Source organism: Lissotriton vulgaris, chromosome 8 (genome assembly GCF_964263255.1).
Source record: "Lissotriton vulgaris chromosome 8, aLisVul1.2, whole genome shotgun sequence".
NCBI lineage: Eukaryota > Metazoa > Chordata > Amphibia > Caudata > Salamandridae > Lissotriton > Lissotriton vulgaris.
The window spans coordinates 1303369259-1303393955 of record NC_141696.1 but is presented as its reverse complement, the minus strand read 5'-3'; the positions used below and the strand labels follow the sequence as shown (position 1 = coordinate 1303393955).

General features: G+C 48.0%; 1 protein-coding gene across 1 annotated transcript in view; it reads left to right on the top strand.

Annotated features, from left to right (window-relative positions):
- ATM (ATM serine/threonine kinase) overlaps positions 1 to 24697 on the top strand; it is a 1399724-nt gene that overhangs the window by 1157421 nt on the left and 217606 nt on the right. The window contains exon 49 of the mRNA XM_086935231.1: positions 4880 to 5097. Within this exon, the coding sequence (XP_086791357.1) occupies positions 4880 to 5097 (218 nt within the window). The remainder of the gene's footprint in view (positions 1 to 4879; positions 5098 to 24697) is intronic.

Sequence of the window (24697 nt, the reverse complement as noted above, 5' to 3'; positions counted from 1 at the left end):
CGATTGGTCAGGGTGTATCAGTGTGTGAAGATGTTGTGTAAGACGGCTGGCCAGGATCTTAGCTAGGATTTTCGCCTCCACATTAAGCAGGGAAATGGGGCGGTAGGAGGTGCACGCAGTCGGTGGCTTACCCGGTTTAGGAATAGCCACTATGGTGGCAGTGCGTTGGTCAAGCGGCAGAGTCGCCCTATCAAGGCTGTCCTGGTACATGTTCAGCAATGGTTTACTTAGCACGGGGGCTACTGCCTTATACCATTCCACAGGCAGGCCATTGGGGCCCAGCGCTTTACCAGTCTGCAAATTTTGGATCGCCAATTGAATTTCTTCTTCTGAAAGATCAGTATCTAAGTCTTGTTGTGTCTCTTGTGTGAGTGCAGTGATGACGATATTCTCCAGGGAAATCATCGCTGTCTGTGCAGTGACGTCACGGTCTGGGGTGTATATGTCTTGGAAGTGTTCCGCCAGAGTATGTACGATCTGTTCAGGGTGTGTCTGTAGTTGACCATCGTGTGTGTACAGCTTTTGTATGCCTCTGTTGCTACCTCCTCTCTTGTCCAGCCATGCCAGCATTTTCCCGGCCTTGTCCCCTACATCATACACCCTATGAAGCGTATTTGCCTGTTGAGTTTGGACGGTCGTTTTGAGGTGATCATGGTATTGCTGTTGGCGGAGCTGCAGCAAGTGTGTCGTTTTCGGCGTGGGGTTCGACATGTGAGTAATATTTGCGGTGTGGAGTGTGAGTTCCAGTTCTGTGAGCTCTCGTCTAGAATCCCGTTTATGACCCGTAATTGCTGCTATCGCCTCCCCCCTCAGGACGGTTTTATAGGCCTCCCAAAGGATAGAGGGCGAAGAGACGGTCCCCTCATTTTCGGTAAAGTATTGCACAGTCGCCCGCTTAAGCTTTTTCCGTATCTTAGGGATTTTTAAATAATTGGGATACAGTGGATAGGTTCTCGCACTCCTCTTTCCCTTGGTGGTAAGCGATAAGGATATCGGAGAATGGTCAGATATACCCCTCGGCAGAATTTCCATTTTGTCCACTAATCCTAAACCCACCCCTAGGAATAAAAAATAATCTATCCGTGAAAGGCTCTTATGTACAGCAGAGTAGTATGTGAAATGTGAGGTCGTTGGGTTCAAATGTCGCCATACATCAGTAAGGCCCATCGCCTCTACAAAGTCGGGAAGTGTGGCAGAACCACCCGGGCGAGTACGCACGGGTAAGGTGTCCAGTGCTGGGTCCATTACGGCGTTAAAGTCTCCCCCAATTATTGTATCCCCCTCCGGGAGGTCTAGGAGAAATTTACCAAGTGCAGGCAGCGCTGCTGAGTGAAGCGCCGGGGGGAATGTACACCGAGACCACATTCAGAGGCCGACCCTCCCACTGTCCATGCAACGCCCCGAAGCGACCCTGGTCGTCTAGTTTGTGTCCCCCTACAAGAAAGGATGATGTTTTTTTCATGAGTATCCCAGTGCCCCTGGAGCCCAATGTAAATTCCGAATGCACCGCCATAACATATCCCCGCCTGTTGAGTGCTTTACATGTGGACCCTGCAAGGTGTGTTTCCTGGAGCAACGCCAGGTCAGGTCTCTGACGCTTGACCGCCTGCAAGACTAGACCTCTTTTAATTTTATCTCCCAAACCCCGAACATTCCAGGTCAACACACGTAAGGGAGGCACATCAGTTATCGCTGGCGCGCCCTCATTGGACGCCGCTTGTACCTGTTGAGCCATCGGGTCGCATAATCATTGATACGGGCGACCGGTAGCCGACATCAATCCAGATGTGGCACCGTGTGATAGTGTACCATAATTGTGTGGCTTGCAGCAGTGTGGTGTACCATAGAGTAGACATGATGACAAAATACAACAACTTTAACAATGAAACAACCCCTCCAACCCCCCGCCCTGCTCCCCTGCTCCACGGACCGTTCCCCGCCCGCTTCCCCAACTTGTCAGAGTGCTTTTCCCCATTCCCAACTATGTTACTTGCTCGTGGGGTTGGCGAGTCTCCTGTAGGCACCGGCTAATGCCCACCCTACTCAGCTTAACCAACTCCAGGGCCTTGTGTTGCACATAAATTGTCACCTGTAAAGTTCACCTCTAGATCGAAGCCAGCTGTCCAGAGTCAAGAGGGTCCCTTTCCAGATCAGAGTCCAGTCCGGAAGCCTCCGCTTGGTGTGAAGGTCGAGCACTCTGGTCGTCCGCCTGCTTGTCGTTGCGATGATTTGGCCGTTCTCTGTGCGGACGCTGTTGCTGCCCTGCCTGTCTCCATCCGTCGAGCCAGTCTCGCACCACTTCTGGCGTATCAAAGAACCACGCTTTTCCATCGGCCACAATACGCAATTTGGCGGGGAACAACATTGAATATTGCAAGCCCTTGTCCCGCAGTGCTTTCTTTACCTCCGTGAAGGACTTCCGGCGCCTGGCAACCTCCGCCGTATAATCCGGAAAGAAGGCCAGAGTAGAGTTTTGGATCTTGACCGGTGGAGAAACTCTTGCCGACTGCAAGATGGCGTCCCTGAAGTTAAACAATCTAGCCAATACAGGCCGCGGTGTCGCACCCGGCTTGGGCGTTCCACCCCGGACCCGGTGCGCTCTCTCAACGGAGAAAAAATGGGACAGACCTTTAGGCTGCAGTTTATTTTTTATGAGGTCCTCGACATAGAGGTCCATGGCTCCTTTCCCTTCTGTTTCCGGTAGGCCAAGAATGCGTACGTTGTTCCTGCGGGAACGCCCTTCTTGGTCGTCCAGCTTGTCCCGTAACATTTTCGTGACTTTTTCCATACGCTCCATTGCCACTTGTAGGTCTGAAGTGTCCTGAATAAGTGATTTAGTAACCACTTCAACTTGAGAAACCCTCTCGGTGATTTTCTGAAAGTCCGCCCTCAGCAGAGTGACCTCAGAGGAAATGGAGCCCACCGTTGTTTGTACCTCCGAAAGGGTTTTCATAATGTCCTCCAGTGTCACTTTTTTGGTGCCCTCCACGTCCGGTGCTGCACCCGAGGAGTGCCGGCCGCCAACTTGCGAGTGTCCCTGTTGGCTATAAGCAAACTTGTCCAATTTCGCCTGCGTCGACGAGCTTCTGGTCCCTTTGCCCGCCATGATGCGAGGCCGTGTGTTCCCAGGATGTTGCTGCCTCGGGAGCCCTGGCGCTAACTGGGTGGTAGCTGCGTCTGGCACAAGTCTCCTCCGTACTCCGTCGCTGCGACAGTGCCGCCCCAGGGAACTGATCAAGATCCGACCGTTGTGTGGGGCCCGTAGGCCGACGACTGTATCAAGGGCAGCCTCGACGGTAGTTTCGCTGTGCCGCTTCGTATCCAGTAGGTGCTCACTCTTGGTCTCGGGCGTCCGAGGCGGGTAAACTTTGACTCCAAAATGGCGCCCAACAAGGTCCCAAGGGGCCGCCCTTCTTGTGGAAGTGTTCTCAGTTCACCCACCGCCTTGGTTCTCTGGGGTGTTTACGGCTTAAGTCGCCGCTCTCAATCACTGTTCTGGACGGCCCCACAAAGTCCTTCAGCAGCAGATGGTTAATGCCGTCCGTCCCACGGGGGGCCGGTCGTCGCCACTGTGTTCAGCCCAGGAGGGTCGCACTTCCGTCAGGGTGGACGGATAATCCAGGCCGGGGTCTCCCTCTCGTTGTAGGCCTCACCGCGCACTAGTTGAAAAGTGCAGTTCTCGACAACCGATTTTCACCAGGGTTAGATCAGGAGGTGCAGCTTCGGTTCCTGAGTAGGTGCCGCCGCTTCGGGCAGGCTTTGCGACGGATTAAGTTACCGGATTTTACAGAAGGCCGTTATGCCGTGAGGAGCTCCCACTTCACGCTGCCGCCATGCTTGGCCGCTAGCCACGCCCCCCCACTACTACATGTTTTGTTGTCCATTTATAAGTAGGATGAGCTAAGGGGGCGGGGTGGGGATTGGGTTTTGTTCCCCTTTTAGGTTCCTTATATGTTAATTGAGTAATGATATATAGTCACAATACAACTGGACAATATGTCTGATTTATGCATGATGTGCTGCCCTCAAATTCAAGGTACTAAAATGTAATTCATGGCTAGGTCTCCTCGTGGATCTGCATTCTATATTGTCACAATTCCGTCTGGGGGGGGATGCACAGTCTGCTTATGTACTGTAATGTTTTCTGCAATAAAATGTTTTTAAAAAACATATATTGTTAAAATACACTTTTATAGTTTTCTCTTTTCACCAACTAAAAATATGGATAATTTTTTTTTAAGATGTGCCAAAAATAAATAATGGTAGATGCAGGCCAGGAGCCCTAAATATAAGTCATGTTGTATTTTCTGGAGATTCATTTCCCCTGCATGTTTTTTTCTCACTCTTCCATCCTTCTCTGGAGACACTCACATTTTGTGTCTAATTGACTAGAATGGATCTCAAGACATAAGTGAAAGGATCACTGGTTATACCTTGGCCGGTGTCATTTAGCGGTGCTCTGTGGTGGCACAGTGTTCTTCTTGATATCTGCATTGCCATCTGTTTAAAACATTTTGGATGACAGTCTGAATATAGAAGATGATTTCAAGGTTCTTTGAATCTAAAGGGTAAATTGATATTAACTAGAATCCAAATTACATCTAGTGTAGAAATGCTCCGAATGTGTCCTCAATTACAAATGGCAATGGGAGTGTAAATTATAATTTGTATGTGTGTTTGTATTCATCACTATGGGTGGTGCTTTCTCTACACATCATTGTAATTCCCTATGTCCATTGTTTTTAATGTATGTTGTAGGTATGTAATTGTAAAAAAATAAACTTTTGCCAGTCATCAAATTTATATTGTCTAGTGACCAAAGGGATGAGAATCAAACCTTCCATAGCCTTTATAATGTTGTACCTGTGTCTTCCTCTAGGCAGTGGAAGTTGCCAGTAGTCACAGCAGTGGTAGCAGCGAGGAGCTGCAAAGTGGGAAAATGAAGGCCTTCCTCTCCCTGGCTCGTTTTTCTGATGCTCAGTACCAAAGGATTGAGAATTACATGAAGTCTTCAGAGTTTGAAAACAAGCAGGCTTTGCTTAAAAAAGCCAAGGTGGAAGTTGGCTTAATGCGGGAGCACAAGGTCCAGATGAACAGGTATTCCAGTACGCTAATTACGAAGAACACTCATAACCAAGCAGTACAGTGCAGTGTTCTCTCTAGGTTCAGTATAAAGAATTTTTGGGCATGTCTCTGGTTTGCAACAAATATACACTGCAAACACTGATGCATTGAGCTGAATTGAGAGTTCTTTGGCCCCAATGTCTAACTTACCAGCTTTTTATATATTTGACAAGACTTGCTTTTCATACACAGTTATTTTCTCAACTTCTAATGAAGCTTTCAGTTCTTCATGGATGGTTGCCCAACACTGTAAATTGTGAGATTTGCCTCTTCCCCCCTCAATCCTGTGTGTGCAGCTAACATCCTAATGCCAAAAGCATGTATTTCTTTCAGCTCACTTTCTATATTTTGTATGACCTCATTCTAATTCCAAAGGAATAACTTTTGCTACTTTGCTATTTGTGGCTGGCCCCTTAAAGTCCTGCATGTATTTTACTTCCTATATAATGACTAACCATTTTTCTTCCTGTTATTTTTAATGGGCTTTCCTTCGCTAATTGTAAATCTACTTGGATCAGTACTTGATTGTGTTAGAGGAGACGACTGAAATGGAGGATGATCAAGAGTTATTTGCGGAGCTACAAGAGGATTTTGGAAAATGTTTATCAGACCTTGGATAAAAGTGGATACCATATTGAATAGGTCATTTTTTCCCAAACTATGAAGCATGACCCACCGATGGGTCTCTGGCTGATTTATGGTGGGTCAGGAAAATCCAAGCAGTAAAGAAAGATGCCTTTAAATTCTGTATCTGATAGAGACATCTAGGTGCAGATTTCTTACCTTTAAATTTCCCGGGCATCAGATTGGATCCAGAAGATTTTTGCATGAGCAGTACCCATGCATGCAGGTAGTTGCCGTTGGTTGCCTCTGTGGGCGGCGTCCGTGCTGGAAGTTTCGTCCTCGTCACCTATCTAAGAGCCACCTTGGTGCGCTGATGTCAGTTCTTTTCTTTCCGCTTCATTTAGCGTTGATCTGGCAAAAGAGCTACCCCTCTGACAGTTTTTGACAGAATTCCTTCAACATTTTGTCAAATTCTTTTTTGAGGAATTTTTCCTCCAGGTAGTGTTGAGGGATGTCTTTAAGAAACACAGGGTTTATACCACGTGGTGCCTGTCATCGCGCTATGTCTGTTACGGACCCACACCTTGTGTGTCTCTGTTGTCTCAAGCGTGACCACAACTCCACGTCATCTTGGATTGCCGGGCAATGGCACCTAAGGTTTTGAGAGAGTGGTCCCAGAAGCTGCTAGCGGCCCGGTAGGTGGCACAGCGGCACACGACTCCTAGGAGATCTCAGTCCCGACCGTTGGGGAGGTCACATAACTGCTCCTGCCACAAAGTCATTGGGGCATTCAGGTAAGAGGCTCTAGAATATAAGAAGTCGAAGCCTGCTTCAACTTCTTCTCATGTCATGTCATGTCATGTCATGTCATGTCAAAAGTTTTTATATAGCGCAGCTTATCACCGTTAGGTCTCAAGGCGCTTGCAGCAAAAACGGTTGACCACGTGTGAGGCTTAGTTAGATGTGCCGAGGTTATTTTGGAAAAAGCCAGGTTTTGAGAGTTTTGCGGAATTGTTTGTGTTCAGTGATGGATAGAAGGTGGGGGGGGGGGGGGTAATCATCTGTCTGCCGACGAAGGAACATCGGCGTTCAAGACACAGTTCTTCAGAATTGTTGCCAGGGCTGACTCCAAGCACCCCAGCTTTTACAGGAGCTGCAGTGAGCCCTGCTCAGGTTAAAGAATTTTATGAAGACATGCGCAGCATATTTGAGCGGACCAACCCCTCTGGCTCGTTTGGGCCCGTGGAGTCAGAGGGGGCTTCATCTCGTTCCGTGCCGGCAACTTGGGCCTCGGTTCTAATGGGTCCCATGGATCTGGACCTGCATCGGTCATGCCACAGTGAGACTAAAACAAAGCGGACAGTGGAACCTTCCTTGTACATGCACCTAACCAAGATTACCCCAAAGGTAAGTACCCCTTCTATTCTAAGCGGGGGTTTGTGTGCACTCCGAATGACCACCCACCATCACAGTTCTACATAGAACTTAAGATAGTTTCATACATACGCTCAGAAGCACCACATATAGAATTTGTGAAAGATATTTATCACAAAACTTATTACAAAGACGATGCAAGTAATGTCCAAATTTTTTAGAAAAAAATCCACTTTATTGTTCCATTTATTTTCAAGAACAGCCGACGCGTTTCGTCCCAAAAGGGACTTCTTCAGGGCGTGAAAGATGAATATGGGTGAAGTAGCTGCTCATATAAGATAAATAGCAGTTGGATTTGTTGGTGGAAGTAATATCGTCCGTACCAATAACTGAATGGATGTGGTGAAGTATATCTGATCACTTTTTTGGAGGAGAGAGGATCCCTGGTCAAGAAAATTGAAGGGTAGGCTTATAGTGAAGACTGGTATCCCAAGATGTTAGTCAGATCGACATTTTCAATTGAATCCGGGAGCCTTCCCTCTGACCACGGCCGATTCTTGGGAGCACGGAGTGTGCTCGATCAGTCTCCACCGCCGATAGGCGTTCCTCCAGTCTGTATAGCACCCATGCCACAGTGACCTACACCAACGCCAGCCTCATTTTCATCCACAAATCTGACATGGAAACCGAACGGCATCGATCTATGCCTATTCCAGTGCCGACAGGACCCACGTGTCCTGGATCAGCACCTGAGCCCTATTCTGGAGGAACAATGGGAGGGGCCAATGGACCCTTTAGAATACCAGTTAGAAGGTCAGGAAGGTATGTACTGGTGTGAGGAACTCGAAGCCAGTGATCTGGACACATCCCCAGATACTTGTGTGCTTTCTCTCCCTACCGTGGAGGTAGCATATTCAATGGTGGTGAAGAAGACAGCTGAGTTAGAGTTGCTGTCTCCACTCCCACCTCCTCCCCTCCTCAAACGGCAGTGTTGCCCAATTTCCCGGAGTACCCAACGCCGGGATGGATCTGTCAGCCTTCATGCAGGCTATTGTGGATGTATTTAGGAAGGCGGCTATCCCTTCTAGGGTGCCTTTGGCCCCATTGGACATATTACCAGCCCATATGGCCTAATTCCAGGGATGCCCTTGATGTCATACAGATTCTATGCAGTGTTGTCCTGATCTTTTGGGCCCCTGCACACCCACCGGCTTCGAGATTGGTGTCAGTGGAAACATTGGCTTTGATCAAGTGTGACCCTACACCGAGTCCAACCCCCCTTACCCTCCCCCACCCTCCCCACCCCAAAGATGTCAACTTTTCACTTGGTAATTAGAAAAGCAGCCCACGGTCTTTGACCTATCAGAACCTGCACTGAAGCAAAGAACTATAAACCTCAAGGATATCTTACAGGTGTCGCTGTCCACATTGCTTCCATTCAGCAAGGCTTTCAGGGATTCCTTTGAAGGAGCCCTGGGCAAAATAATCCTTTTGCCCGACAGTTAACATGAATATTGGTCACTGGTACACACCAGAGCCAGGTAATCTGGCCATCCTAAACATTCAATCAATCATAGTATTTGTAGAGAGCGCTACATAGCTGCGAGGGTCTCATGGCGCTGATGGGAGGGGCGTGCTGCTACTGCTCGAAGAGCCAGGTCTTGAGGAGTCTTCTGAAGGTGAGTAGGTCTTGGGTCTGACGTAGGTGGGTAGGGAGGGTGTTCCAGGTCTTGGCGGCGAGGTAGGAGAAGGATCTGCCACCGGAGGTCGTTCTTTGGATGCGGGGGACAGTGGCGAGGGCGAGGCTAGTGGAGCGGAGCTGTCGGGTGGGGGTGTAGAAGCTGAGTCTGCTGTTCAGGTAGGCTTGTCTGGCGTTGTGTAGTGCTTTGTGTGCGTGGTTGAGGAGCTTGAAGGTGATCCTCTTGTCGACGGGGAGCCAGAATAGGTCTCTCAGGTGGGGGGTGATGTGGATGCGGCGGGGACGTTGCCGATCAGTCGGGCGGAGGCGTTTTGGATGCGTTGTAGTCGTCGTAGGTGTTTGGCTGGGATTCCTGTGTAGAGTATGTTGCCGTAGTCTAGTCTGCTGCTGACGAGGGCCTGTGTCACCGTTCTTGTTTCAGTCGGAATCCACTTGTAGATCCTGCTGAGCATGCGGAGGTTGTTGTATCAGGAATAGGAGACAGCGTTGACCTGTTTAGCCATGGAGAGGGAGGAGTTGATGATGAATCCTAGGTTGCGTGCATGGTCGGTGGATGTTGGTGCTGCTCCCAGTGTGGTCAGTTACCAGGACTCGTCCCAGGCTGAGGGGGTGGGTCAGAGGATGAGTACCTCCGTCTAGTCCGAGTTCAGCTTCATACGGCTGTTCCTCATCCAGTCGGCGACGGCCTTCATTCCTTCGCGGAGGTTTGTTTTGGTGGTGTGTGGGTCCTTGGTGAGGGAGAGGATGAGCTGGGTGTCGTCGGCGTCAGAGATGATGTTGAGGTCGTGATGGCGGGCCACTTGTGCGAGGGGGGCCATGTAGATGTTGAACAGTGTCGGCTGAGGGACGAGCCCTGGGGGACGGCGCAGATGATTTTGGTGGCTTCGGATCGGAAGGGCGGGAGGCGGACGCTCTGGGTTCTGAAGGAGAGGAAGGACGTGGTCCAGTCCAGGGCCTTCCCTTGGATTCCGGCTTCTAAGAGGCGTGTCTTTAGATTGCGATGGCAGACCGTGTCGAAGGCGGCTGACAGGTCCAGGAGGATAAGGGCTGATGTTTCGCCATTGTCTAGTTGGCGTCTGATGTCATCTGAGGGCTGTCTCAGTGCTGTGGTTTCGTCTGAATCCGGACTGGAAAGGGTCCAAGATGTTGTTGTCTTCCAGGTGGCGGGCCAAATGTCTGTTGACGATTTTCTCGATGACCTTTGCTGGGAACAGTAGCAGGGAGATGGGCCGGAAGTTCTTGAGGTCCTTGGGGTCTGCCTTGGGCTTCTTGAGGAGGCCGTTGATTTTGGCGTGTTTCTAGCTGTTTCGAAGGAGATGTTGATGACCTTCCGTAGTTGGGGTGCGATGGCTGCGTCTGCTTTGTTGAATATGTGGTGTGGGCATGGGACTGACGGAGATCCTGAGTGGATGGAGTTCATGACCTTGCGTGTCTCGTGGTCGTTGACGTTGGACCAGGAGGCCAGCGGATGGCGCTGTTCACAGGGGAGGTGGGGTCTGGCATAGTCGGGGCGGTTGTGGTGTTAAAGCTGTCGTGGATGTCAGTGATCTTGCGGTGGAAGAAGATGGCTAGTGAGTCGCACAGTTCTTGAGAGGGTGGGATATCGTTGGCGCTGGGGTTGGAGAGTTCCCTTACGATGCTGAAGAGCTCTTTGCTGTCGTGTGCGTTGTTATCCAAGCGGTCTTTGAAGGAGGATCTCTTGGCTAATCTGATGAGGTGGTGATGTCTTCGGGTTGCGTCCTTGTGGGCTGCGTGGTTGGTCGGTGTGCGTTTGTGGAGCCATATTTTCTCCAGTTTCGGGAATGCGCGTTTGGAGGTCTGGAGTTCGTTGGTGAACCAGGTGGCTCTCTTGCTTGCGTGGTTGTTGGAGGGTTTCTTGAGCGGGGCGAGGGTGTTGGCGCAGTCGTCGATCCACTGTCTGAGGTTGCGAGCTTTGGTGTCTGGGTTAGTGGGGTCGGTTGGTGAGGTTCTGGGTGAGGGTGGTGATCAGCCGGTCTTTGGTGACTTAGCATGCTGTTGGGTACGGTGGTGTGTGGTTGGTTTCTTGAAGGTGAAGTGGATGCATCGGTGGTCGGTCCAGTGGAGTTCGGTGGTGTGGTTGAAGGCGACGTGGGTGCCTGTGGAGAAGACGGGGTCCAGCGTGTGGCCGGCGGCGTGGGTGGGTGCGGTGACGAGTTGTCTGAGGCAGAGGTTGGCAAGGTTATCGATCAGGGTGGCGGAGTTGGCGTCGTCGTTGTTGTTCTCGAGGTGGAAGTTCATGTCCCCGAGGAGGATGTAGTCCCTGGAGGCGAGTGCTTGGGTGCTGGCGAGGTCGGCGATGGAGTCGCTGAACTGGGCTTGGGGTCTGTAGATGAGTGTTCCTCTGAGGGTGGTGTTGGGGTCGGTGTGGATCCGGAAGTGCAGGTGTTCGGCAGCGTTGAGGGTGACGTCTGCGTGGGTGGACTTGTGGACGATGGCTATTCCTCCTCCGGTTCCATTGGGACGATCCCTGCGGGTGATCTTGTAGCCGTCCTGGATGGCTATGGCGATGTCGGGCGCCAAGGAGTCGTTCCACCAGGTCTCGGTCAGAAAGGCCACGTCTGGGGCGGAGGTGTTGGACAGATCCCAGAGCTCGATGACGTGTTTGCGTGCAGAGCAGGTGTTGACGAGTATGCAGCGGAGGTGGTTGGATCCAGTCTCTGAAGGTTTGGTGGTTCTGTCGCAGGTGTAGCTGCAGGTGCCGCAGGAGAAGGGTCCGTGGGTCAGTTTTGGGGCTGCCTGGAAGCAGGTGTGGTTTCGGCCGGCGTTGAGTGCGTGGAGGCTGCTGGCGTCGTAGTGGAGTCTGGTGTAATGGCGTTCGCGGGGTTCTGGCGCTGGGCGCCAACTGGCGCAGACGGGCCTGCCTTTGGCGCGGCCGCTGCACGCGGTTGCGCAGCTGCCTCCATTTGAAGGGTAGCTGGGAGGGCGTAGTAGCTGGGAGGTGGGAGGCAGGGGTTAAGCGAGTGGGTGTGGGGCGGGGCCGCAGGGGCAGCAGTGGCGGGAAAGCGGCTGTGAGCAGGGGGGCGAGGGAAAAAACGGCGCCCAGGAACCCAGGAATGGGCAGCAGGAATGTCTGATTCAGGAGTGAGGGTCAGGCACAGGGGCTGGTGCAGCTGCAGCGGGGGGGAGCGACCTACCAGGCCAGGCGAAGGTCAGGGGTCGCTCTCCTCACCACACGCTGTCTCCAGATTTAAAGGAGCGGGGGGCGGAGTAGCTGGGAGGCGGGAGGCAGGGGTTAAGCCAATGGGCGCAGGGGTGGGGTTGCAGGGGCAGCAGCGGCGGGAAAGCGGGCTGTGAGCAGGGGGGAGCGAGGGAAAAAACGGTGCCAAGGAATGTCTGAGGCAGGAGCGAGGGTCAAGCACAAGGGCTGGTACAGCTGCAGCGGGGGGGAGCGACCTACCAGGCCAGTCAAAGGTCAGGGGTCGCTCTCCTCACCGCGCGCTGTCTCCAGATTTAAGGGAGCAGGGGGGGCGGAGGAGCTGGGAGGTGGGAGACAGGGGTTAAGTGAATGGGCGCGGGGGCGGGCCGTAGGGGCAGCAGCAGCGGGAAAGCGGGCTGTGGGCAGTGGGGGCGAGGGAAAAAACTGCGCCCAGGAATGGGCAGCAGGAATGTCTGAGGCAGGAGCAGAGGGTCAGGCACAAGGGTTGGCGCAGCTGCAGCAGTGGGGGGGGTGGGGGGGGGGCGACCTACCAGGCCAGGCAAAGGTCACTCCTCATTCACTCCTCACCGGAAAGTTTGGTAGTATTGAGTGCCTCCTCAACAGAATACAGTCCTGGTGCTTTTCTAACACATCCTCCTAATAGGTATCCAAATTCTGGAAGCCATAGGGGAAAAAGGCTTTTCTGATGGATGCTTTTAACTGTAGAGTCCTTAACTTTTGATTATTTCCCAAGCATCAGTCTGGATCTGGAAAATTATCATTATACTAAGGAAGTGGCAATGAGAGCTACATAAAAGCACCACCCATTCACACTCACAGCAGTTCCTTTCTGTCTGCACCACCAGATGCTGATTAGGAGATGCCACTCGTGTTTACGCAAGACCATTTCATGAAAAGAAAATCTTTCAACTACCAGTGTGCTTGGGAAATGTCACCCTTTAAAACTAAAGGGTTCACATCTTGTAAGGACTGTCACAAGCAAATGTCTGTGACAGATCCCCATCAGATTTGTCATTTGGTTCCTGCTGTCGGAACTCAACCCTACGACCTATAAAAACTGTACCTTAATGAATTCAAAGGCCATTCTGGACTGTGAGGCAAAGCTATACGATTCATCCCAGAACAACCAGACTTTCTGGGTCCCTTAGCGGCATCACAGCAAATCCTCTATTCCTGCAAAACTATACTACGTCTTTTTGGCACGCTGCTGGCTCCCTCTGCTGCACTACGAAGAACAAAGAGGGAAGTTAAGAGGTAGTGCCCAAAAGGAACACCAGAGGTGGAAACATCCTGTTCTAGAAATGTTTCATAAACAACAAGATCCACCCTTAGATACACTTATGGAATATAATGTACTCACAGGTCATGTGCGTTTCCTACAGTGGTTGGAAGCACATAGTGTTTCTTTAAATACCCATCACACACCAAAATGGCCCTTGGTGTCATGCTTCATCATAGGGGTCTTCCCGCCCCGCTGCAGGACGGGGCGTGCTACAACCTACGACTACGTGGGAGCACTGATATTCAGAACTATGTGTGGTGTAGGAATAAGTGAGAAGAAGGGTCAGGGGTGAGTGAAAAAAGTGAGTTTAAAAAATACCTAGCTCCTGTGGACTAGAAAATTGAATATCACTTAGAGCTGGTACTATTAAAAACGTGGGTCGGAAGTATACTGCTTTAATGACCGATCTTTCCTGTGTATGTCAACATTTTTCGAAGCTCAAGGCTTCTTCTTCAGGACAGAATAAAGATCCCTTCTTTTCTCACTTAACTCTCGGTACAATGTCGGTTAAGTTATGAAAATCAATGTGATATATGTACAAGTGAAAAAAAGGCAAATTAGTCATGCACACGATACAGTACCCACTAGGTATTCTATATGGCAATTTGTTTTTTAAGGAGACACTGCCCCATGAGCCTTAGAACGGGGGAAAGGGTTCCTATAGTCGCACTTCAATCAAGGACACTGCCTCGCCAAGGTATCGCTTCCCCACGGCTCCGTCTGGCCCCTCCTGGCCCCAATGAATCGGAAGTACCTCCACCTTCAACTCCATCAGCGTGTCTGCCCTCAGCTGTAGCTGGAACTTGTGGACCAATTTGGAGGCCCACACCGGCTAGGCTGCTGACATCGGTCAGGGCGCCACAACCCACTCCAGAACCTGGAGCATAGAAGTCAAAGCCAGACGAAGAAGCACATCCAATAGCACTCTCTGATTCTGAGCTGACTCAGCTTTCAGCCTCTGTTCTGTATCTCAGTGAGGACAACTCCAAGGCTGCTTGGATTAATAACCACCTGCATCCAGCTGGTCGAGCATTCCAGGTGGCATATGCATGCTCTACAGCGTGATCTCAAGTCGGTAAAGCATTAGGGGGATCTCTCCGACCACAACCATATTTCAAAGGTGACTGCAACTGACCTGCAGTGGTGGCTACTGGACTGTGATTGTGTCGGCCAAAGCCTAAATTGGTAACCAATTCATTGCTTCTGGTTTGTGGATGCCATCTGAGAGAGTTGGAGATCAGAGGCATCTGATCTTTGATGGAGGCCCAGTTCCATATCAACTTCCTGGAGTTGCGAGCCAAATCTATTTGTAGTGGAAAGCCTTCTTGTCATCATCAAAGGTAGGCTAGTGAAGGTACTCATGCCACCTGGAATGCCTGACCAGCAGGATGCAGGAGGCTATCAATCCCAACAGCTTCAGTGAGATCCAGGATTAGGTTTCTTTTTCAAAAGCACCCAACTAGATCAGCATCCCCTCTTTATAATTTAAATATCTCACTCGTAAATAGAATGAAATTTGAAAAAATATAATTTAAATTAACTTAATAAAAGTATAGTATTTTAAATAAATTACTTCCCACCCTTTCACTTATATAACTTTCATAAACCACACTTACTATTTCTTCAGCATCTCCCGAGCTGTCCTCCTGATCCATCTCAGGTTCCCCAAGAACACTTGCGGATCATGCAATAGGAGGTAGAAATTGTGCTGCAGAAAAGGGGCAATAAAACAGGCGCTCGAGCAAGAACTGCGCTCCCAAGAAGAATGGTGCTCTGCACCCAATCCTCGATTTAAGGGTTCTGAATTATTTCCTCAGGAAGGACAACTTCAGTGTGCTGTCTTTGGCTCTGGTTTTTATTGGAACTGGATGGTGTCCTTATACTTGCAGGGCACATACTTTCACATTCCAATCCTGTAATCTCTTAAGAAGTGGTCTTTGGTGTGTACTGCCAATTACCAATTCAGAGTACTACCTTTTGGCTTGACTTCAGCACCTTGAGTCTTTACAAAGGTGACGGCAGTGGTGGGAGCCAACATTTCAGAGCCAGTTTCAGATGGTCTGGAACATGCTCTTGCCTGGATGTCTAGCTGATCAAAGTCAAATTGCCTGACATGGTGATCCATCATTTGCAGTCAGTATTTTTCAGCTAATCACCCAAAATCTCACCTGGAACGCTCTCAGCACTTCCTGTTCCTTGGCTGATACTGGTTATCATCTCGCTCAGAACTTTCACTCCTCTGCAAAGGATTCAGAAAATTCAAGAAATGATTCAGAAGTTTAGGTGGGAGCTCAAATCCCAGTCCTGTTGTTTGTGAATTTGCTCAGTCTGTTGCCTTCCTGCATCCTCCTGATCGCTCATGCATAGTGCCACACGAATTCTCTGCATTGGTACCTTCACAGGCACGACAGATCACATATCTAGAGCAATAACCCTGTTTGATGCCCAGGAAGTCATGGGGGATAGGATGGCCATGATTCTGCTCGACGCAGAAAAAGCTTTTGACCGGGTGAAGTGGAGCTTCCTCTGGAAGATTTTGGCTGGGAGGGGGTTTGGTCCAAATATTGTTAGGGCTATTAAAGCTATGTATACTGACCCAGAAGCGACAATTACGGTAATGGGAGAGAAAACACAAGTTTAAGATAAGTAGAGGGACACGGCAGGGCTGTCCCTGCTCCCCCATATTATTTGCTCTATATATCGATCCGCTTATTCAGAAGATTCTAGAGAACCCTAGAATATCCCCTGTGATTTACAATGGTTATGAAAACAAGATTTTAGCCTATGCCGATGACCTGGCGGTTATCACAACAGACCCGCAGCTAGCACTCCCAGAACTGGTACAGATGGATAAACTGTTTGGTAAAGGCTCTGGATATCTCCTGAATGAATCTAAAACCCAGATAATTTTCTCTAGAAACATATCAAGACCCGACCCTAGGTATGTTGATTCTTCTTTATATTTAGGGGTTAAGATAAATGCTACAGTGGGTAAGATAGTGGAAGAGAACTATCCTCCCCTTATTAAATCCATAGAGGCAGAACTGAAAAGGATGGATGCCCTTCATCTTTCGCTGGTCGGGAGAGTAAATGATGTAAAAATGGCGATATTCCCAAGTGTGCTTTATCTTTTTAGAGCAATTCCCCTATATATTGAGGAGAAAATTCTGAAGCAACTAGAATCTGTCTTTATCAAGTTCATATGGCAGTATGGCAAGGTTCGACGCTCAACGACCCTTATGTCTCTTCCGTGGGAAAGGGGTGGGATGGCACTTCCGAACTTGAGACTATATCATTGGACCTGTCTCCTAACCCAGATGTCAATTCTGTTTCAATCTGATACTGATGCAATTATTGTAGACAACCAGGGTCCCCCTTCCATCTTTCAATTACTAATGGGGGAGAAAGCTTTGGGATTACTGTTAACCGAACTGGAATATAGGTTTTATAGAAAGGCACGATTTAAGGTCCTGCTTGGTGCATGGTATGTTTGGAAATCAATTTTAAAAAAAATTCATATTCCTAAAGTCAATCTGTCTCTTCTCTTGTTTAACTCTAGCCTTTTTCCTCATTTAAACAATGACGGGATACTGAAAGTCTGGAAGGATTTAGGGGTTAAGACTATTGGAGATCTAATGGTAGGAGATAGGATAAGCGGGTTTGAGGACATGCAAAGGAGATATGGCCTCCCCTCAAATCATTGGCTTATATATGGCCAAATTTCCGTCATTTTACAGGCTTGTAGACCAAAGCTCAAACCCCTTGTAGATTTTCCTGTGGTTGAAGGTATGAGAAGAAGATGTAGGAAGATTAAAGATACGTACAACATGTTGGTGTCCAGATTACAGGACGATGTAGGAAAAGTGGAAAGTGATTGGGCAATTAAATTGGGAAACCCGGATGTAGATTTGGACCTAGCATTAATCTTGAACAAAAAGATTTTTCGGGCGTCCAATTTACGAGCACAACACTTTAAAACAGTCTTTAATCTATACCATACACCGGCTAAATTATTTGCCTGGGGTGTCAAGAATGATGATTGTTGCCCAAGATGCGATAAGGGACAAGCTGACCTAATACATATGTTCTTTACATGTGAACGATTGACCCCTGTCCTGGATGGAATAACAAAATTCTGGGAGGGGCTGCTAGGTCATAAGATCGATCTATCCCCAACACTAATGCTATTTGGCTCAGATTCTAAACTGGTTTTACCAGATGACGAGGCTGCTTTGGTTTTTATGTCGGTTGCCGTACTTAGAATTATTATTTCGGCCGGTTGGAAGGATGTAACAGCCCCGTCTTTTCAGATGTGGATCTCTAGATTCTTGGCTATTTACAATATTGAGTCTAGCCTTTATGAATTTAAAGGCGCTAAAAAAAGAGAAATGGGAAGACGATTATGGGCCCCGGTTAAGAAGTGGATGGACGATAGAATAAGAATCTGAAATGTACTGTATTGCTATATTTATTGATTGATTTTTTATACAATTTTTTACCTCCACATTACATTACAATACTGTGTTCTTTAATTGTTCATATATGTATCAGATGTTCTTAAACCTTGCATATGGTAATGTATTTATGTATTTCCTTATTGCACCATGAACTCCAATAAAAAAAAAAAAAAAAAAAAAAAGGTACCTTCACAGGCAGTGGTTCCAACCTCAAGGAGATCTGAAAGAATCCATTGTGATCTCCAGGGACGCTGCAGCAGAGTTGGCCTGTTGGGAATGGAAAGACAAACTGATACAAGGAAGACCTTTCAGCTCTCCTCCAACAGTGGCTACATTTGTAACGCACACTTCGACCCTACGATGGGGAGCGCATTTGGAGGACCGGGAGATCAGATGCCTCTGGTCATCAAAGAGAGATTTGTCACCGGAGTCTGCTGGGGCAGAAGGCGATCCGGTTGTATCCCCATACTTTGCTGTTGGTTGGTCTATATCTTAACTGACATTATGTCTTCAATGCCATAAGTAGGGTGTTGAAGGACTCTCTGTCGAGAAGCTCTGAGACTATGGACACTGGCACACCAGCACAGTCGGGGATGGCAGCCAACCATCTCATAGCTACAATGAACACCTGAGTGTACAGTCTCAGTCGGCATCATCTTGCTGACCACTAGTGGCTTGTCCATCCAGGGATGGTAAAAGACCTCTTTGCCCTTTGGTGCATAATACATGGGGACCTTTAAGCCATTGTGGACAACGCCGCCTGCTCGAAGTACTGGAGTCCTCCAGCATCATCACAGGAAGCCTTGGGGAATATATGTCAATTCAGCTCAAAACATTTTCTCTCATACCCTTGATTCCTTTGTTTCTGAGGAAGATTAGTCACACTGGGTCCAAGTCATTCGTATTTTTCTGGACTGGCCACAAAGATTGTGTTATACAGATCTTCGGCACATGTTGATTGTAGCCACTATTGGTCTTCCACTCATAGTAGACTTTTTGTCCCAATCTAAGGGGACAGGTTCTGCACCCACTCTTGAACGGCCTACACCTTTATGATTAATGACTAGGTGACAAAATCTGTCTAATTCTCCAGTGGTGAGGAGATTTCTGAGAGGTCTGACAAAAAAGGACACACCAACCCCTTTTATTATGCTTCAGATGGACCTTAATATGAATTTAACGTTTTTTATGGGGACTCCTTTTGAGCTCGTGCTCAGTTGAGGCTTTTCGATGTTAAAAACAGTTTCTGTACTTGTTTTTACCTTGGCTCGCTGAATAAGCAAGTTGCACACCTTGCCTATCTGACCTCCATTGACGTGGTTCTTCCCAGAGAAGTTGGTGTTGTGAACAAAAACTGCTTTCCTCCCAAACGTGGTGTCTCCTTTTCATCTGGGACACTCCCTTACCCTACCATGGATTTTCTCTTCACCACATCCCACTAATGCGGAGGAGAGGCCTTACAGGCACGACCTGATGCATGGAGTAAGCTTCCACATCAGCTGCTCAAAAGAATTTTGTCGAGACAAGAAGCTCTTTGTCAGCTACATTGACTGGCAAAAGGGAAGGCAGTACAGAAATAAACTCTATCTCACTGTATCATTTTATCCATCAAGATCTGCTATGCTCTAGCCAAGAAAGACCCACTTGAAGAAATCAAATTTCATTGCACCATGGCAAAATTCTCCACTTCTGCTGATGGGGTTCCAGTGGCTGTATCTGCAACACACTTATGTGATCCTTGTACTTCCACCAAACGTGATTGCTTAGATTTGGAATTGAGGATAGAGTCATTTGCCCAGTGTGCTTCATGATGTCTTGATTCAGTTCTCTAGTCCTCCTACCCAAGGGTTATACACAAAGGTAAGAAATCTGCAGGTAAAAGTATTCATTAGAAGAAAGTTACTTACCTTAGGTAGTGATCTTTCTGTTGGCTACTTTATCTACCTACAGATTCTGCAGTGATCCTACCTCTTCCTCGTTGTGGATAAAACTACATAGGCAAGAACGGGGAGCAGGCAGGCGTTCGATGAGAGCTGGAGACGTTTATACGGATATACAGATTGAAGTGGGATTATCGCATCAAAGCAGAAACCAAGCTAGAAGCCTAAAAGCTGGACCAAGCGATACACCAGTCCCTAGACTACCGGTGCATCGAAACCGAACAGCTGTCCTGCGCAGATTGAAAGACGCAGTGACGATTAGACTGTCTGAAAAGGAGTCCTCCCCATTTTTAACTACGGGTATCATAACAGCAAACAAGGCAGATTTCCTGAGGAAGGCAACGGGCCGAAACGCGTTGAAGGAATTAACTCTGCTGTGATATTAAATAGTGATGATGATGTTTTAAAAAAAATGTTTTAATGTGAAATTATCTGATATGTTTTGTATGTATAGCATGTTTTTTGTAATGAGATAAGTAAGAGTAGATATAAAAAAGGAAAAAAAAGAACAAAAAAAAGAAAGGAAGAAAAAAATGATCATAAGTAATAACGGCTAAAATATCAAATACACACAAAAAATAAACAAGCTTGATCAGATTTCTATGAGTTGAGAATGATTTGTTGTTATTATAATTATCTTGTCTAAGTTACTCATGAACTATCAGTACACATAACCCGGTGTGCAGGCTTTTCCAAATAATACTTTACCTTGCTAGGGTTTATCCAATTAGGCAGGGGCCCCTATTTTTCCAGAAAGTAAAACTACATATTGTCCTTCTTAACCCGTTTCAACTTCTTAATTGTCACACCACTGCTTGATTGTCCGTTTCTTGAGAGCACCTCTGAAGTTGCGCTGAGTGGGACTGATGTAAGTGCGCTGGTCCGGGCACTATATCATCCTGATGATTCCATCACAACCCCGTCTCCGACGTCGCAACAGAGCCAGCACCTTCTAGTGTCACTGGATACCTATTGCAGAAGTTTCTAGGCAAGTCTGGCACCTGCAGGATATTTAAAGGTGAAGAATCTGCAGCTATATAGAGTATCCACCAGAAAGAGCATTACCGAAGGAAAGTAACTTTTTCTTCTAGCTCAGATCATTCCTGCAAATTTGAATACTCTATATTCCTCTCCATTTCTGTAAGTGTTGTCTTTCCCTCCTCTTGTTCTCTATTCGTCCTTGCTTTGCCCCATTTGCCTTATTTTCTTCTCCTTTCCCACTGCTTCACTTCTCTCTGGAGTGGTGTGGCTCACTAGTTAGAGGCAGCAGACCCGAGAGCAGAAGTCGGCCCGGGACCAGGGTTCAATTCCCGGCGCGGCAGGGTCGTGGACCAGGGTCAGCGGACTCGACAATTCTCTCCTCGGTGCCTACTCTAACCTGGGGTCCCACTCGGCAACTCTGGGCATTAGCTTGCCTAATCTCCACAACGGCCCCATCAACGCCGGGGATGCCTGGCTCCACCTTGGGGATTCCCAGTAGGGACCATCCCACAGGGAAAGCCAGGACGGGTTCCCCAGCGGTATACAGCGCCGGGACGCCCCTTTGCTGGGGCAGCTGTGCGCTTTACAAGTAAACGACATTTAACATTCATTTAACATTTACATTCTCATGTGCAGCTTTCTTGCTAGAATTTTCTCAGCCAAAGGCAACATGACAACTTGCTGTGTGTATGCTCCCCCTCTCAATAAGGCCGATTTTGGGGGCATATTTCGCAATTCGACAACTGCTTTTTGGTCTTTTGTGGTAGCCAAAATGTTCTATTGGGCTGCTCTTGTGCACAGATCCAGTGAATTGACAAGTGCAGCTGGATGATCTTCTTGGTTGAAGAAGCTGAACTCGTAAAGATCATGGTCAGTGTACATTGACCTACAGAATTGAGAATCATGGAAAGTCCAGGGAAGCAAAGGACTGATGGCAGGGGCTGGCTGCTGCACACAGACACATGCTTGACTAAACATACTTACAACCAAGCATGTTCTCAGACAACTATTCTTAAAACGCTACACCACCCATGATCACACATTCCAGACACCCCCACTACAATGAATCACCTCAGAGCAAACCAAACTCACTTACTTGGAGACCCTAAGATGGGATGATTCACATGTAGTAGACGGTACCATAGTGTTAGTTTGGGGGCCATAGAGATGTGGCACTGTCATAGGGTAAGAGTCAGTAGAGGAAAGTGATAATGTCAGCAAGGACCATATCCTCCTTTCATTTGACAGTTGTTCTTGATAGACCATAGCAAGTATCCATGAGGAGAGAAGGAAATGGGAAACTAAGGAGGACTTTTTCTGGACCAAGTGCTTAGATATGCTATGCAATTCATTAGGTCCTTCCTCTACCGCATAACATGTATGTATGTATAAGAGGGTAATAGGTTCAGAAACCCTTCCATTGCACATGTGCATTATGCATCTAAATGCCTTTAACCAAGTTTATAGGCTTAAGTTGGCTCAGGCCATCAGCTAGCTAATCAACAGAGTTGGCTGAAAAATTTAGTGGAGGTGTACCCCTTCTGCCCTAAAAGGCCAGCCACCTCTCGTTGCACAGTTTTTGTCCATGGTAATAGCATAACTAGGAATTCTCTGTGGATTTGCTCAATTAGTCAATTTCTTTAGTGCACATTACCGAGTTCACATATTTTATTCTAGAGTAAATCATTTTCACCCATATTATATTTCTAGTTCTGTAGCAGCTTAGCTCTGGCAAATATTCCATGTTACGGTAAGCCGGTTTTTGAGTGTGGGAAGTCTATGACAATTATGCTGACAGCTGCTGTATTCAGTGCAGAGTAATATATGACATTAGGGTTGACTATGCATTTGCTCCTTTGTCACTAATAGAGCAACAGTTGGCAAAGCACAGATCAAGAGCTCAATGGATAGTGAAGAGTAGAGTGTGCAACAACTTTGGTGTAGCGGTTTTAAAAAGTTGGTACAAGAATTGAGCTTGTTTTAGCTGAGAATTCCAAAAGCAGCAATAATTTGCTTGTGTCATTTTGGAGATTTTCCGAACAAGTAGCCTGCCCTTGGGAATTAACCCTGTATGTAAAATTAGTGAGTTTGAAAGTAAAGAAGAACTCTGTATAGAGAATCTCATAATTTGTAATGTGGTGTTAAAATGAACAGAAGGAGACTTTACACTTTCTTGCATGCTGGAACACCCAATTTGTTGACCATCCTCATCATCACAAGATATTTTGCATATTTAGTCGATTTTCTACATGCAGTAGTCCTGGGTCTACTCTTACAAATAAAAAGGAAAAGAAATGGGCCAATGGCCCAGTCTTCCCGCTACATTGTAGATTTGCATACTGACTGTTTCCTTTACCTTTATACCCATTTAAGATTTTGTACAACCTCAGCTATAGTTTTGTCTCCTTTTTCTGCTGACCAGTTTCCAAATGTAGTCTGGTCTCCCCTCTGCAGTCCGGCCAACTCTTGCAGTCTGGTCTCCCTCACCAGCCATGTCTCCCTCTTCAATTTAGTCTCCCTTTACAGTCCAGTCAGCTGCTGATTTTTTAGGCCTCACCTAGCATTGCAGCGCACATGCGCTGCTCGTTCTGCTTGGCATATTGTAATGGAGGAGATTTTAATAGTGTAGTTGAAGCCCCGCCCATCCTTCTTATTGGCCAACATCATTGTTTATTTAAAACTTAGGCGTGTGGTTGAAAATGAGGCTTCTTTGTTACCGCCCTGTCTTCTTTTGGGGCCGCCCATCCAGACTCAATAGTTTACTTGCGGCGTTACACGGTGTGCTTTATCCGGTGGGTGAGCACAATTTTGAAACTGGACACACGCTGATGGGAACAATGGCGGCTGCAGCGCTATGCGCTCTAAATTGTATATTTTTGATTTATTACTTTAAGGAGCGCGGCGCCCGCTAGGGACACCACGCTCACTTTATTTATTTATATTTTACATTTCAGTTGAGCGTTGCATCCACTTCAGGGACATGGCGCTCTGTTTATTTCTTTCTTTAAAACTGAGCACGGCGCCGCTTCAAGGACACCGTGCTCGGTTTTGCAAATGCTTATTTTTAGGTACTTCTGAGTGTAGACAGTGTAGGAACGTGTGAAGATCTCTGTCACGGGGATATCCCTGGCACGGCAGTGGTAGCTTGGAACGCTTCTGCGAGGGCTGGTGTCTCACCGTGTAGAATGGCCTAGGTGGGCAGCTCCGCGAGTGCCTCCCGCCCAGATTAACACACAACAGCTGCACTCGGCCTGCCTGGCAGCTATGCACCACTGCGAATATCTCCGCTTCCTGGCACGGCTGTGTAGGGGAGGGCAGGAAGTCGGTCAGCTCCAGTGAAGCTCTTCCTTCGGTCCTTCCAGGCTGAGCTGCAATGCCAGCGACACCGAGCGCTAAGCTGGGACTGGAGAGGGCCCTTGCACCCAGAGCCTCCCGGTGCGGCTGAACTGGGCCCTAGTTCAGCTTCTAGGCGCTAGTGCAAATGCTTCTATATATTAGCTTCTGTGACACCGCCTCAGAGCCGCCTCGAGCAGGCATAGCATCGATGCAGTGGGTTGAAGGCACTGCACGGATGGAGCGGTATGGTGACAGCAGCTTGTCCTGCTCTGGTGCATACCTGCCATGAGCAGGCAAAGCTTGGAGTTGGAATAATGCTGAGCATGGGAAGCGCTGCATAGTCCCATGACGTTTACTGATATGTCGTGTCTGACAATTGACGTCATAATATTCCAGAAAGTGCACTATTGGGGATAAATGAGTATTCCAGGGATGGGAGTGTGAGAAGTTGGCCTGGCATATGATGTCCACTATTCTAGTGGGCACCTTGCACCAGTCCAAACGACCCTTATTGATGGTAGGTTTAAGACAACCTTTATAGAAAGCTATCCTAGTGGTAGCTGTGGAGAGCAGCCTTCAGGCTAAGCCTTGTAGGAATGTAAAGCCGCTTGTTTTACTACTCTATAATCTCTTGAATGATCAAATGAAAGAGCACCACACCAGGTATATATATAAAATATATGTATTTATTCTAAAACACACCCCTCTGGTCTCTTTGTGAGGCTAGAGGCAAAAGTACAATACAAGAACTTAAATAGCACA